Here is a 14,724-nt window from a genome sequence, read left to right as displayed (position 1 = left end):
ATTAAGAGTACTCCATGTACCTGGTTTCAAGTTGCAGCGTGTACGCTAATTACTTGTTTTAATAGCTTCATTGGAAGCTTTAGCATAATTAATTAAAATATAATTAATTCCTTTTGTAATAAGTCTCCGTTTTACTTGAATTCCTCTTAAAGTTCCTTGAATTCATTATTCTACGTGATCTAGATCGATTCGCATAATTAAGGTATATTAATTGTCGTGACTTTGTTCGTAATAATACTTTTTATTCATGTATTATGTAAAATTTTAATTAAAAGTTTTATTATTTATTTTAACTACACTAAAAAGGTCGGTTTCTTGTCACATATTTATGAAAATAACCCAAAATTATTGTTTTCGATTTTGTGTTTAACACGTTCGTTGCATTACGAGATCTATCAGATCTCTTGCAGGACTTTTGTATTGTGCGTTGAACATAATCGTGTTTTTTCACTCCTTGCGGGAGGATGTTACTTGTAAAGTTCTTTAAGGATGAGCAGGACAAATATACGTATTTGCTTCCTACTTAAAGCTGAATTCAAGGATTTTAAAAAATAAATAAGAGATGGATTAGGTCCCTAACGCACAGTACTGTAATTGTTTTAATTCCTTGCGTTAGGAGATATGTCGGTACTCGTGAAATCGTACGCCTCGTAGACGCAAGAGCAAGACGACATTCGGGAAGTCGGGGGCACGTTTTGGAAATAACACTCGCGTATATACCAGCGTGTTGATTATTTTTGTATGATAAAAAAGTGTAAAAAATCTATTTTATTGGTGAGGTTTCTAACAAAAAATCAACGCCGGATTATACTGCTGCATCGTCCAGTAAAATATTTGTTTTGGAAAATGTTCAAATTTGCCCCCCATTGACTAATAATGACAGTGATTCTGATTATGAAATATTTAACGATAAACCTTTTTCGTTGGAGCACACGCAGTTAAACAGCACTGACGCTTCTAAAAAAACTAAACGAATTGTTACCATTTGCGCGTAATGTGCAAGCAATCAATGTGCTTACCATGTTTTAATGAAAAACACTTTGCATAATTAATAAAACTTTTTGAATCGATAACTGAGATATTATTTTATTCCCATCACTACTTACTACACATATTGAACTATCTTCGGGTGCGGTACGAGATACAATCGATATCTAATTTTTTTTTGGTATTTGTAGTTTATTCAAATGTCGTAACTGCGTGCGAACCTAGCAAAATATAAAGCAATTAGCTATCTTTCACCCAACAAAAATTTAAATATATATTATTGTTTTTTTGGAAGATATAAATTATTTTCAAAAGTATATTTTTAGGAGACTGATTAGGTCTCAAACGCACCAGAGGATAGTCTTGTTACGAGATCTTTTAGGTCTCCAACGCACCAGCTGAAAGTTCTTTAAAAATGATGGCGCAGTGAACGTGTTAAGTTTTGTTTTGGTTGTGTCACAATTAGACTATTTTTACTAATATAAAGCAATCACTTCCTTCAGTTTGAGAAGTCACGTAATTTCTTTACCTTTAATTATCTATACCACAAAATTCTGGCAACACATCTCCATAATATCGGTGTTCAAGTAGCAAATATCTGCAGAATTGCTTCAAACTCCCATGTGGCGAGGAGCTCACGTACAAATCTCTAGCAATGAATACTGAATGCCTTTCACAATCCTATACCTTACTTAATAGGCGATACTGCCCCACATTTAGATTTAAATGTCTTTGTTTTGCAATTCCTTCCTTATGCTCATAGGTATTCGTAATCTGTGGTTCGAATAGATGCATAGATATGAAGATTTCTGTTACGACACAGGTAATAAATGTCGAGAAGAAAATAAAATGCATAGAGTATATAAGTTACACTATATATAATGTAATTGGCTGGTGTAATTTCTATTTGGTAATTAATGTTATTTCTTTGTTGACTTCCAATATTTTAATTGAAATGTCGTGCAAAAACAACAATAGATACAAATTCTTTTGACGTGATAACGTCTTTAAAATCGTTTTAGTCGGGTGACATGTTCAGAAACTTATGTCACACCAAAACCTCACGAGCGCGATCGCAGGTATAACGAGAGAGAGACGGACCGATCTCCCGTCTCATCTCGAGCGCTGCCAGTCATTCCGTGAATGTATGAAGAAAAATGTATATCATAGTCGAATAAGTAAACTTGTCATTTTACACCCGAAATTTATCATCAAAAGTGTGAATAAAACGATAGATGTAATTTAAAATTTGAAAAAATTGTTATCTTCATTAATTCCTTACTTCCCAAAAACTTATATCACCAATAAGACGTTATCACGTAAACATCTCGATCGTAAACCTACTTTACAAACAACCAATATTTTTTTTGTCTATAAATAAATGAATAAATACTTTCAGTGAGGAAAATATGCAAATGTAAAACGATAAAATTTCGGTTTTCGGAGGAATGGTTTTAAATTAGGTGAAATGCTATTGCCAATCTTTTACAGATACAATCAGTCCGAACCGTCTGTGTCCTCGTGCATTGCGAGACGCGAAATCTTTCAAATTCCACAGTATTCCACTAAAGTTGGAGTGAAATGGGGTAAAACAAAATTCATATTAAATAATTTTTGACTTTATATTTAGAATCGAGAATTATTACTATAAAATGTGATTGGATTCAAACAAAGAACAGACGCTATGTCTAACCTAGAAATAATAAAATTTCTACACAAATTTTTATGTACTGGAACTATTCTAACACCTGGACTATGACCAGAGATAACAAATGCCACGCAAGTCTTGTTTAGCAGACTTTAGTCAAGTTAATGTTGAAGATGGTTCGTATATTCTTCGCCTATAAGACATGTCCTTTTAACCTGTTTGTGCCTAGGCAGAATGCTAGGTAGTAAAAGAAGTTTTTTAGTGGGTATAACTTACCCAGCTTTCTGCCTGCGCCTGTGAGTAGAGGAGGCTTATTATGACTCAAACATCCCGGTATTAAGTTACCTCAAATTCGTAGACAGAATTTTCTTCACGGATATTTGTTTTATCATGTCTGTAATCGAAATGTAAATGAAAAGTCGAGAAAGATTTTTTTTATATAAAAGCCTCCACACCTGGGCAGCTAGTCTCTTACATTTGACAAACTATACTTGACATATCTACATAACATACAATTTTATAATTAAAGAAATACAATAAATGTATTAAATAAGAAGTATTTTATTTGTTTTTTAAATCAATTTCTTAAATACATTATTCACAACAACATTTACAAAGGCCTTTACTCTTGAATGGAGTTAGCACGTTATGTCATAGATATATTATGTTTATTGTTTTCGAAGTGTGAACAGCGATGAATACTCAATCAGGCTTCGTAGTGTAAGGTTCAAGGCCGGCCGACGAATTAAGCTCTGGATCTTTTTAGGAATCTATCTATCTATTTAGTCTTGAATTACAGGCATTGATACTTTACAAATTTATAAAGTTTGAGTATATTAATTTTTTTAAACGTTTACTATAAGGTTAGGTGTAATCTCGGTCACATAGAATGGAAAGGGAAACTTAAAAAATTGTTGATAACAGGTAGGTACTTTGTGAGTTATTTTTTATGTAAAAGGAGGCAAACGGGCAGGAGGCTCATCTGATGTTAAGTGATACCACATTACCAGAAGACTCGCAAGTGCGCTGCCGGTCTTTTAGAATTGGTATGCTCTTTTCTTGAAGGACCCTAAGTCGAATTGGTTCGGAGATACTTCAGTGGGCAGCTGGTTCCACGTAGTGGTGGTCCGCGGCAAAAACTGCCTGCTCAGTTGTGGAACAACGGACGTCTAGGTGATACGAATGGTATTTTATATTCTGCCTTGACGTCCGATAATGAAACTCAGCTGTAGGTCCGAACAACTCCTCTGAACACTCCTGTTAACTTATTAATAGGAAATATATGTACAGCTTTGTCAAGAAGAACAATTATTTCTTGAAATTACTTGAGCTGGAAACATTAGTTATATTTATCTCATAAGATGAAATAATGTTTAACTTGTCAATTTGAGAGACACCTTCTCTTCTGCAATTATGCAACCGTGTTATATTGAATGACCACATTTAGTATTGTTTAACATTTTATTATATGTCGCGCGCCTGTAATCTCGGCACTATGATACTGCAAAAATCTTAAATTAAATATGTAAGATGATTAGCGAGTCTGTTAGCTGAGCTTTGTATTAAATAAAATATCTCCTAATGAAATGAGAAAATGATTAATAGATACATACTTTTTTTAATACATTGTCTAGCCTCACTTAAGATGAGTTGGTAATTTAAGTCTATCCTTATTTACTAACAAAGATATTAAATAAGAAAGTGTCCAACACTTGGTGTTTTTTTTTTACACTTACCACTGTTTAGCAGTAATACTTAAATTTCAAACATAATTATTAGATATAAACGGGCACTTATTATCAAGAGCATAAAGCACAGGACTACTGCAAAGGACTCGATATTTCGATATTTTATAAGCAATGCAATAAATAGAAAAAACCTCACAAACTCAGTCGATACAGATTGGGATTGGCCGATTGAAGTATCAAAGTTGTGTAAGGTATCGTTAAGCTCCTTTATCCCAAGAATCCTGTGGGGATAGCGTTGAAACCTTCGGACTAAGTGATAGAAAGCATCGCACTTTAAAGGCTTAATATAAAACTTAACATGGAGAGGTTGAATTTTTCAACATATTATGTCTGGCAGTGTTGCTATGACATCCACAGAATGTATAAACACTAGAATTGCGTAGCGTATGGCAACCCAAATCACGTCACCCAATTATTATGCAACCTAGGTCAATGACTCCATTTGCAAGACGGTTGCGAATGAAGCTATTTTATATACGGTTAATTGAAAAATAATAGAAGTTTACGAATGAAATTGCTGTATTTTAAAACAGGTATGGATGTTAATCACTGTCTGCTATAATTTTTTAACATATAAACATAAAGAAATTGCGAAAATTGTTTTTTGTTGCCTCCTTTTAGGAGCTGAAAGTAGTTCAATTTCTCCGTCGTTTTTATTGACATTCTAAAGCAAGTAGGTGATTAGCCCCTGTTAGGAATGGAATTTGTTATATTATATGTCAAAAGCTAAGTCAACAACTATTCACGTATGATAGAAATATAATCAAGTGATTCTGAATTTACATTTACTATCAAATTCAAATTCAAATTCAAAAATCATTTATTCACGTAGGTAACACAATGTACACTTGTGATTCGTCATCAAAGATATAAATATTAATGCTTCTAATTTTACATTTACTGCCAGTTCTCAAATCAAGGGCGTAGAACGGAAGAGAAGAACTGGCAATAAACTCTCCGCCACTCTTTTTAATCGCCATGTTTTTTTTTTTTTTTTTTACACAACGGTTGTAAGGAGCTGCAACCATTACACCATGTTCCACATGACATTTTAAGTAATTAATAATAAGAACATAAATAAAAACAAAGACTTGTCCCCTATCAGCAGGAGGCATGGTGAAATAGGAGCACGCACTTACATTCTCGTGGGAACAACACGCAAACACATAGTCGAAATAATTAACATCACCGCATACACGAATTCAAGTACGACCAGTCACCACAAGCAGCACCCGTTCACGAGTATGACGCATGGCCAGCCATCGGCCCCCTCGCCATATTTTAGGGAGAGAGACAACCCGACGCATGGACGCCGCCACAAGCAATGACATTTAAGCGAGCATGACGATCCTTGAAATGTGGACTTGGCTACATAAGAAAATAATAATAATACTGAAATAATTGGATACCACATGGATCACGGTTTGTTCCCACTTTACATTAAAACAGTCGTGGATGTTGACGATCGCCCCAGAGTCTGGAAATGCAGCCGAGAGATTCAGTCGTGTTACCTATAATATATACTGGAGCAACTCATATCCAAGCACTAGGATCGTTTAAATATTCATTTATATTATAATAAGCCTTAGTAAGCAGTTTTACTTTAATGTACGATTTAAATTTATTTATTGACAACGCTTGTATCTCACTAGGGATTTTGTTGAAAAAACGTATACAATTGCCTTGGAAAGAATTACTCGTTTTATGCAGCCTTCTGGTTGGTGCGCAAATTTTGTCTTTATTACGAGTACTATAATTATGGAAGCTACTATTCTTTTTAAAGATATCTATATTTTTCCGCACATACAAAATATTCTCATAAATGTATTGACTTGCCAGAGTCAAAATATGTAATTCCTTAAATTTGCTTCGGACCGACTCCCGTGGGGACAACCCACAGATCGCTCTTATAGCCCGCTTTTGCACTACAAATATCGATTTAATGTCAGCTGCATTACCCCACAAAATAACACCATATGACATTATACTATGAAAATAGCTGAAATAAACAAGCTTTGCTGTGTTCTCATCCGTAAGATCGCGTATCTTTTTAACTGCGAACGCTGCGGAACTTAGCCTATTCGAAAGACCTTCTATGTGTCGGCCCCACTGGAGTTACTATCTAAAGTAATTCCCAAGAACACCGCATTATCAACAAAGTCTATTTCCTCGTCTTTAATTATTATTTGAGAATGACTACTTTTTACATTTGTAGTTACAAATTTAACACATTTTGTCTTCTTTTCGTTTAACTTAAGATTATTTGTATTAAACCAGTGAACTACACTGGAGATGGCACTGTTTACGTTATCAAGTGATGGATTTTGTCGTTTCACTTTAAATAAAAGCGAAGTGTCATCAGCAAACAGTACTATCTCGTGAAGCTCCTTTACAAGAAATGGCAGGTCATTTATATAGACAAGGAATAAGAAGGGACCAAGTATGGAGCCCTGCGGTACTCCCATAGTAACAGAGGATCCCTGTGATATAGCTCCATTTACATTTACCTTTTGAATTCTATATCAGTTCTCAAATCGAACGAATGAACTGGCAAGAAACTCCGGGACATTTTTATTTTACAAGATACTTGCAAGAAGCTGCTACTATTACTATGCCTCCACATGACATGGAATAATAATAATAATTTATTTATTTGCCAGAATATGGTAATATGATGTTAGTACAATCTAAACATCGCATATTCTGCCACACATAATGGCGTGTTAATTTATCTCACATAATTAAAAGGTTGAATTGTACATAGTTCCTTTGTACGAGCTAAGGCTGTACATTTTGCTCACTCGGGCTTTCTTAGTTTTATAAGCGTATCGATATATCCTATAACCAAATGATTATAGTCAATATATATAAATACAATATTGAAACATTTGTTTTTTCATTTAGACTATCAGCAGATTGAAATTGGAGCAGGCACTTACATTATAATAATAAATCATTTATTTGCAAGAAAGTGGTAAATCCGCACAATCAGTCATATAAAAACAGGCATCACATAACATGTCACAAATACCTAAACCTCTAGTAGGTCAACTAAAAATAATAATAAAATTTTACGTAAAGCATTGTATAAATAATAAACGCTGATAGTTTCCAACTGGTTTACTTTCTAATTACATATCATTTGATCGATAATTTAATTGATAACTATTTGCATAAAATTCAAGTACGATAATCTGGTAGTGAAAGGATTAATAGTGATTTTAAGATAAAGCATAACCGGTTGCAATCTTTTTAATCATCTTATTTTAATGTTAGTAATGTCAGTCAACCTCAAATACATTAATTCCCTCTATAACGCGTTGTAGGATTACTCTCGTATAACCGTTTTTTGAACAATTCAAAAAAACGAACGAAAGAAACACGAATTTAATCATGTTTTTTATAACAACACAATTGAAACAGGTGCAAAGGTACGAAAAACTAATTATTGACTTGACAAATCGTTATAAATTTCACACTACAGAAATGTAACTTGAGATATATAGGGGACCGCGTTATAAAGGGGACCGAAAACGCGTTATATGGGTACCGCGATATAGAAAGGATAACTGTACATTATTCTATGAGGATACAAGCTTCTACTATAAAGGAAAACCTTACGAGAAAATCGGCAAAATTTGACCACGTGAGTATGGCTTAAAAAATATAACAGACACAAATGTCACTATTGAGAGAAAGAAAAAAAAATTTAATTATCATTATATTTTAATGATAATTAAATTCAATAAAATTAAAAGGGTCTTGAATTAATATTTTTTTTTAAATCTATTTCTTCGATAATAAAAAACATGGCATTTTAATTTGCAATTCGTCATTTGAGATTTCAATAAATTATTTTGCATAAAATATAAAATACTAATATTTCATAAATTCTCTTTACTAAATTTTAATTTTAAAAATAGAATTTCTATAAGGTAATTCACCCTTCTCACTCTCTCTCAATCGGTCTCAATCGCTCTCTCCCTTTTCTCCGACAAAACACTGCACATTTTCGTGACGTTTCTTAAAAATTTTACCCTCATGCGCCGCGCCTAAAGAAGTTTCACTTCAAAAAAACACACCAAATCATTCAAGCAATCGCTTTGGTACACAAGAATACGTTGAACGATATCACTAATATATTGATCGTACTTTCCATTAATTGCCTTTCTATTTGAGTTACGTGAAAGTCGACTGAGTACACAGTGTATTGACAGAAAACGATGCGTGGGACAATTCATATTAATATTCCTCTTAAAAGTTTTGGCCTAGTGGCTTCAGCGTACGACTCTTATACCTGAAGACGTAGGTTCGAGCCCCGGCTGTGCACCAATGGAATTTCTTTCTATATGCGCATTTAAGATTCGCTCGAACGGTGAAGGAAAACATCGTAAGGCTTGCCTTAGACCCAAAAACTCGACGCCACCTACTTGCCCACTCTGATCCAATGTTTTTATCACAATTTTCTAAAAGGAATCTATATGTTATACAATCATTATATCTGCTAAAATTTACAACGATATATCCTTGAGTATTTGTAATCAGCATAACCTTGATATATAACTGAACAATTTCTTTCACCTAGATTCACCTGTATGGCTAATTTGAAACGACTTACTGAGCTTATAGTAAACAGTTTCCCAACCTTTTTTGTCCCATACCCTATCTTAGGCTTTCTAAAATTCTTATGTAACATACATAATTTTTTTAGATTAAAAAATGAATTGATAAGTAATGGTAGGGGAGCCCACGATGCTAAATGGGGATTTACTCGAGCGTCGTAGAGACCTATTGGGATGCAAAGCTTAGATAAAAAGAAGAAAAAAATGTTATATGATAAATTCCTTTTCATCGGTGGGGGAAGCGGCTATAGATAGTTAAATATGTAAAAAAAAACTGTTGCATGGACATCCTCGAGCGCGTCAGATATTGATAGCATCTATGCCCTACGTATTTTTAATAATGTACGTATGTTAATCTGATCGTTTGCATGATGCGGGTGGTTGTATTTAAGGGTTGAAAATTAAAAAAAAAAAAAAATTCTCGAGCGCGTCAGATTTTCTAAGGGAGTGTTAAGTGCACCAAAAAAAAGCTCTCATTCACTAATCTGACGATTTCGATGGGACGCAAACCCACAGCCATTTTCTTAATTTGCAAAAAAAAATCGCAATTTTGAAATACTCAAGCGCGTCAGATTAAGATATATGTGGTTCATCTTTATGTTCTAAACGTACTGTCTCATAATCTGACGATTATCTAGAGGGATTCGCCTGATCTGCCAAAAAAAAAATAGAAAAACGGTTCACCTAAAGGGCCATCCCTGCAACTTCCCGCTAATTCCATTCCTGGGCGCTTAAAATTGATATTTTGAGCTCGCTGAGTTCAAAGAAATAACATTTCTATGCATTTGAGCTCTCCCAGCTCGAAAGTCTGATAGAAGTTTCATAGAACACTATTTTTGGAATTTTCAAACCGCAATAACTTTTGAATGGATCAAGCAATTTTCACGCGGTTGGCGGCATTCGACGCAGTTTTATCATCCTCATAATTTTAATTGATCGAACCACAAATTTCGGAGTAATCCCGAAAATACACTTTTTCGGGTTTCTTTCGTGTACGATATCTCTCGAACGAATCAACCGCTTTTGACCAGCTTGGTGGCGATCGACGTGGTTTTTCAAGCTCAAAGGCGGATTAGTTTTTGAAGTTGATCGATAAAGAAACCACTTTAAAAAAAAATATTTCTTATTTTTTTAAGATTTTTCAAAATTTCTCAAAATCTATCGGTCCGAATCGGTTCAAATTCACAGGAAATGTAATTTTGAGGGAAATATTTAGAACGCCGTTTAGTAGATTCCGATCGGTTTAAGGAAATGTAGGCATCACGCAGCTGCACGCATTTAACTTTATCGACGAATTTTTGTTATTTCGGCTTGCGGAAATCGTCAGATTATATATTTTTCATTATTCTTGAATTATTTCCTTCAAAATAAAAAAAAAATTAGCTACGCTCGAGAATGTCGAGATGACGTTTTTTTTTTACAACTTTGTTGCCCTCCCCTTTTTTTCCGTCACTCTCAAATTGTCAGATTAGTGGAATATACACTTTTTAGGATGTAATTAACTCACCCTACCTTAATCTGATGCGCTCGGGAATTTCTGATGGTCAATTTTTTTTTACTAAACTGATCCTGTCTCCTTCACGTGCGGCTTTATATATGGGCCTCATATTTTGTGGAGGTACTTAACCGGGTACAAGGTATCCCCCTATATATTAATCTGCCGCGCTTTAGTAAATCCCGAAATCCCCTCTTGGGCTCCCCTACCATAACTTAAATTATAAGTTTGTGCAAGAAATAACTAGGAAAATGACCGAAACACCGTAAGTAAATTTTGAAAACATAATGAAAAACCGAAATTCAAATTCCAAATAATTAAAAAAATCGAATATATACTTAACAATCAAATTGTGGGGTGTCGGCCCCAAGTTGGAAAACACTGGTTTAGATTCATTTAAGTTTGGTAATTCTTGCACATACACAGAATTGGGCTACTTAAAATATAACTCTAATAGTAACGTAGCCCTATGAATTTAAACGAAATTGTGTTAATGTAAACAATAAAGCGTATACTAAAAAACGAGTTGAGAAGTATAATATCCACAACAACTCTGACGTTTTGCACTATCTCATTTTATCAATAGTATGACTATTAAGGATATAAAAATGTGATCAGTTTTTGATTAACCGATAACGATACGATTTTAAAGATCGATCAGCTGATTGTGACGTTGATTGTTTTTTGATACGTTGAATACGTCATTTGATATATTTTAACATATCTATAACAAATTTATATAAAAACAAATTTATTCATTTATTATGGTGGTACAATCCAAACTTCGCATATTCTGCCACACATAATGGCGTGCAAATTTGTCTTAAAAGCATATACAAGAATAGAAGTTACAATTACATTATGAGTCATAGCATTATAGTCAATTCTTATATTATTTTATCACTACATCGTCATATTATTAAAATATTTTATTACGTTATCAAATTAATATTAATTATAATATTTCACTCAAAGAATCATTAATAGAATAATACTTAAATCGATTGAATGTGTCGATTTAAGTTGATTTTTAAAACTCTAGTAGGAACGGAACACCTTTGAATATTTTTGGTAAATTATTATAAACATTGCCATTCAAAAGGTATTTTTCCTATACGATTCTAGATTAATTTTTGGCATATTTCTCCCCGTGTCTACTTCGGCAGTTGTCCATTCCCGTTGACTTAACAATATTTGTGTTTTTGTGATTCGTTCACACATTTGTTCGTTTCGTTAGGACATTTCTAGAATATTATGAAGTTCAGTTCAGGGAAGAGATACAACAATTTACAGGGGTTTTAGCACCATGCCTAAAGATATTTATTTTGTGAGATTTAAAGCTTTGTCAAAACGATTTGTATTAATTTGATTAATTCTTAAATTTGAAAAAAAAAACAAAAATTAGTCTTTCCTCAAACTTTGATTATGTTCCCTTTTGAGCTTCAGGTGCACAGGCGCTAATTAATGATTTAAAATGGCGGCTGGTAGATAATACCGGTGACCCCAGAGCTGGTGCTTTCCTCGCTCAAAGAATATCGCAATACAGCGAGGAAATGTTGCCAGCGTTAGAGGTACACCGCCACAGGGATCAGTTTTAATTTTCTTGTATTTTTAAATTATTTAAGGTTAAGAAATTTGTAATTACTGTATATTTGATTGTTATGTTTAGTTTTTAATAAACGGTCTGGTATTATAAATAAATATGTGTTTATTTATTATAAGTATACATTACAACGTGTAAAATATTAAAATGGGCTTCTACCGATATGGCTACTGAAAAAATGACAAAATGATTTTCAGTTGTTGTAATCTTGTTTGCAAAACACGTATAAATTCGTTTTTTTTAATTGATCAAGCGATAGAATATGATTAATGATCTGATTATTTTTATTGATATTTAGCGTTGTGTTAATCTATTAATGTACCATTACTGTTCCATATTACAAACGTAATTTATTGGCATCATTTAGGTTTGCTATTCCATAAACTATATTAAAAGTTTCGATAATTTATTAGATTTTTTGTAATGCGTGTTGTCGAATTTAGAACAACAACTATGCCATTAAATATATGATAAAACTAATAAATCTTTAATTCATAAAACATCTAAACTAAATAAAACAGTGGCGCTACAACCTTTTTAGGTCTGGGCCTCAGATTTCTGTTTCTTGATCATTTGTCAATCTGTGGCAAGTAAGTGATCAGTCTCCTGTGCTTGACGCACGCCGTCGACGTCGCAATCAGACAAGCCGGTTGCCACACGATGTTTTCCTTCACCGTTCGACTAATTGTTCAATGCGCACATAAACAGAAAGTCTATTGGTGCACAGCCGGGGATCGAACCTACGACCTCAGGGATGAGAGTCGCACGTTGGTTTCCGTTAATTAAGAAAAATAAAGTACTTATTCTCTTTGACGGAATAATTTGAAAAAACAATAATAATTATAAAATAATAAAAGGCCTCCCCTTGTTGTTTCCGCTCGTTTCTTTCACGAGCTGATCTTCTCTGTCTTTCTGTCAAATCGTCTTCTCATCTCTTTTGACGAGAAAATTTGACGGTCTCTTTTCCTTCTCCCATCTCTGGGATACCCTAACCTGTCCAAGTCGATTTAAGTTTTCTTTGGAGTTGTATAGAAAACATTACTTAAGTAAAACAGTGTAAGCCTAGTATGTCGTAAATAACATGTGTTTCTTACAACAATTCTCTTTGCAGAACAGATCACCGCCTCCCGCACCAATACCATCAGCAATCTTCTACGCACCGCCGGAACCACTAGAAGTAAGTTATTTATATAAATTAACAATAATGCTATTTATATTTTGTTCATCGCTTAAGAATAGATATATGAAGAACAAAGTCTTAGTATTGACCAGTTAAACACTAATGTTTTTAATATATATTTTTATTCGATGCATTTATGAGTTTTTTTTTTAAATTGTTTACAACTTCTCACAATTTTTGTTTTAACAAAACGCATTACGCGACGCGTAACATGCGTGAGTCAGTGTGTGTGCATGCGAGTGAGTGTGTGCATGTGAGTGAATGAGTAAGTGCAATGTGTATGAATGTGCTATGAATGAATAGATTGTTTAATTGTGATAAGTATTACGGACGGTCGCATAATTTAAAGTCGCAAAAAACAGACCAAATTAAAGCGGATGACAACGCAGGTCACAGCTATAAATGTATTAATCTTATCCCCAATATATCCCTCGCTATTTGAATTTATTAAAGACTAAACGAGGGTCGTCTACTGAAAATAAAAGTTTCAGAATTCCAGGGATAAAATCTTTCAAATTCGTAATCAAATTTTCTCATGTTTAATAAGAATTTACTCCATAGATTTAACATCTAAATATCTTAAATGTCAAGTAAGTTCTGATTGAAATAGTAATTATCTGCGTATCATGTAATCTGCATAGATTACATGACGGCATCGTCAAGTGTGGACGTGCAATTTGCTTAATCCACATTAATACATAATCTCCGCTTACATGTATTTAGAGTCCTTTACATAACATGTTTATTCATAGCGTTAGTGTCAGGTATCAGAGAAAAAAGTTGGTTAAAATGGTGTCAATGATACTTAGTTATATGATTTGATTCTGCCTTATCGGTTTAATAGTTTTGTAAGGACATTATAATTAAATTATTTTTATAAATAGAAGACGCAAAATTTACAATTATATCGGCAAAAAAATCGATGACGAAAAGGAAATAAATATATTTTCTTTTTATCAGCGTTATACTGCGAAATAAAATCACAAGTTGAAGTTGAAGAAGTTGGAATTATGTCAAAATTATGTGTATACAAAAAAGACTTATTGAATAAAAAGTGGACGAATATAAAATATCCCTTTTTTAACTTATATATACGCTATAATAATAATAAAGCCTTTATTCATCCACATCTTCTTGCCATACATTTAACAAAAATGGATATAAATAAAAAATTTACTACTCTTAGATGCCCCTATCCGGGAGAAGGCCTCCTTCATCTTTTTCCACCCTATTTTATTTTGTGCCATCGTCATCTAATTTTTTCCAGCTACCCTTTCGATCCTGTCGGCCCATCGCTCTATTGGTCTGCCCTTGTTAATTTTTCCCTTTGGACCAGTCCATTCGGTTACTGCTTTAGACCATCTGTCAACTGTGTAACGGGCCAACTACTCGTATATACATTACTAAACAGTTATAGCATTTTATTTTCTTTACTATACAC

At 33.5% G+C, this 14,724-nt stretch overlaps 1 protein-coding gene across 8 annotated transcripts in view; it reads left to right on the top strand.

Annotated features, from left to right (window-relative positions):
• The window catches only part of LOC125049077 (high affinity cAMP-specific and IBMX-insensitive 3',5'-cyclic phosphodiesterase 8), a 134,844-nt gene that overhangs the window by 73,952 nt on the left and 46,168 nt on the right, over window positions 1-14,724 (top strand). For 7 of the 8 annotated variants that reach the window (XM_047648199.1, XM_047648214.1, XM_047648206.1 and 4 more), the window contains one exon: window positions 13,215-13,280. In XM_047648199.1, coding sequence (XP_047504155.1) covers window positions 13,215-13,280 — 66 coding nt within the window. The remainder of the gene's footprint in view (window positions 1-13,214; window positions 13,281-14,724) is intronic. The other variant, XM_047648222.1, reaches the window with a different exon arrangement.

Source organism: Pieris napi, chromosome 1 (genome assembly GCF_905475465.1).
Source record: "Pieris napi chromosome 1, ilPieNapi1.2, whole genome shotgun sequence".
NCBI lineage: Eukaryota > Metazoa > Arthropoda > Insecta > Lepidoptera > Pieridae > Pieris > Pieris napi.
The sequence above is the reverse complement of the archived record's forward strand: the minus strand, read 5'-3'. Positions and strand labels throughout refer to the sequence as shown.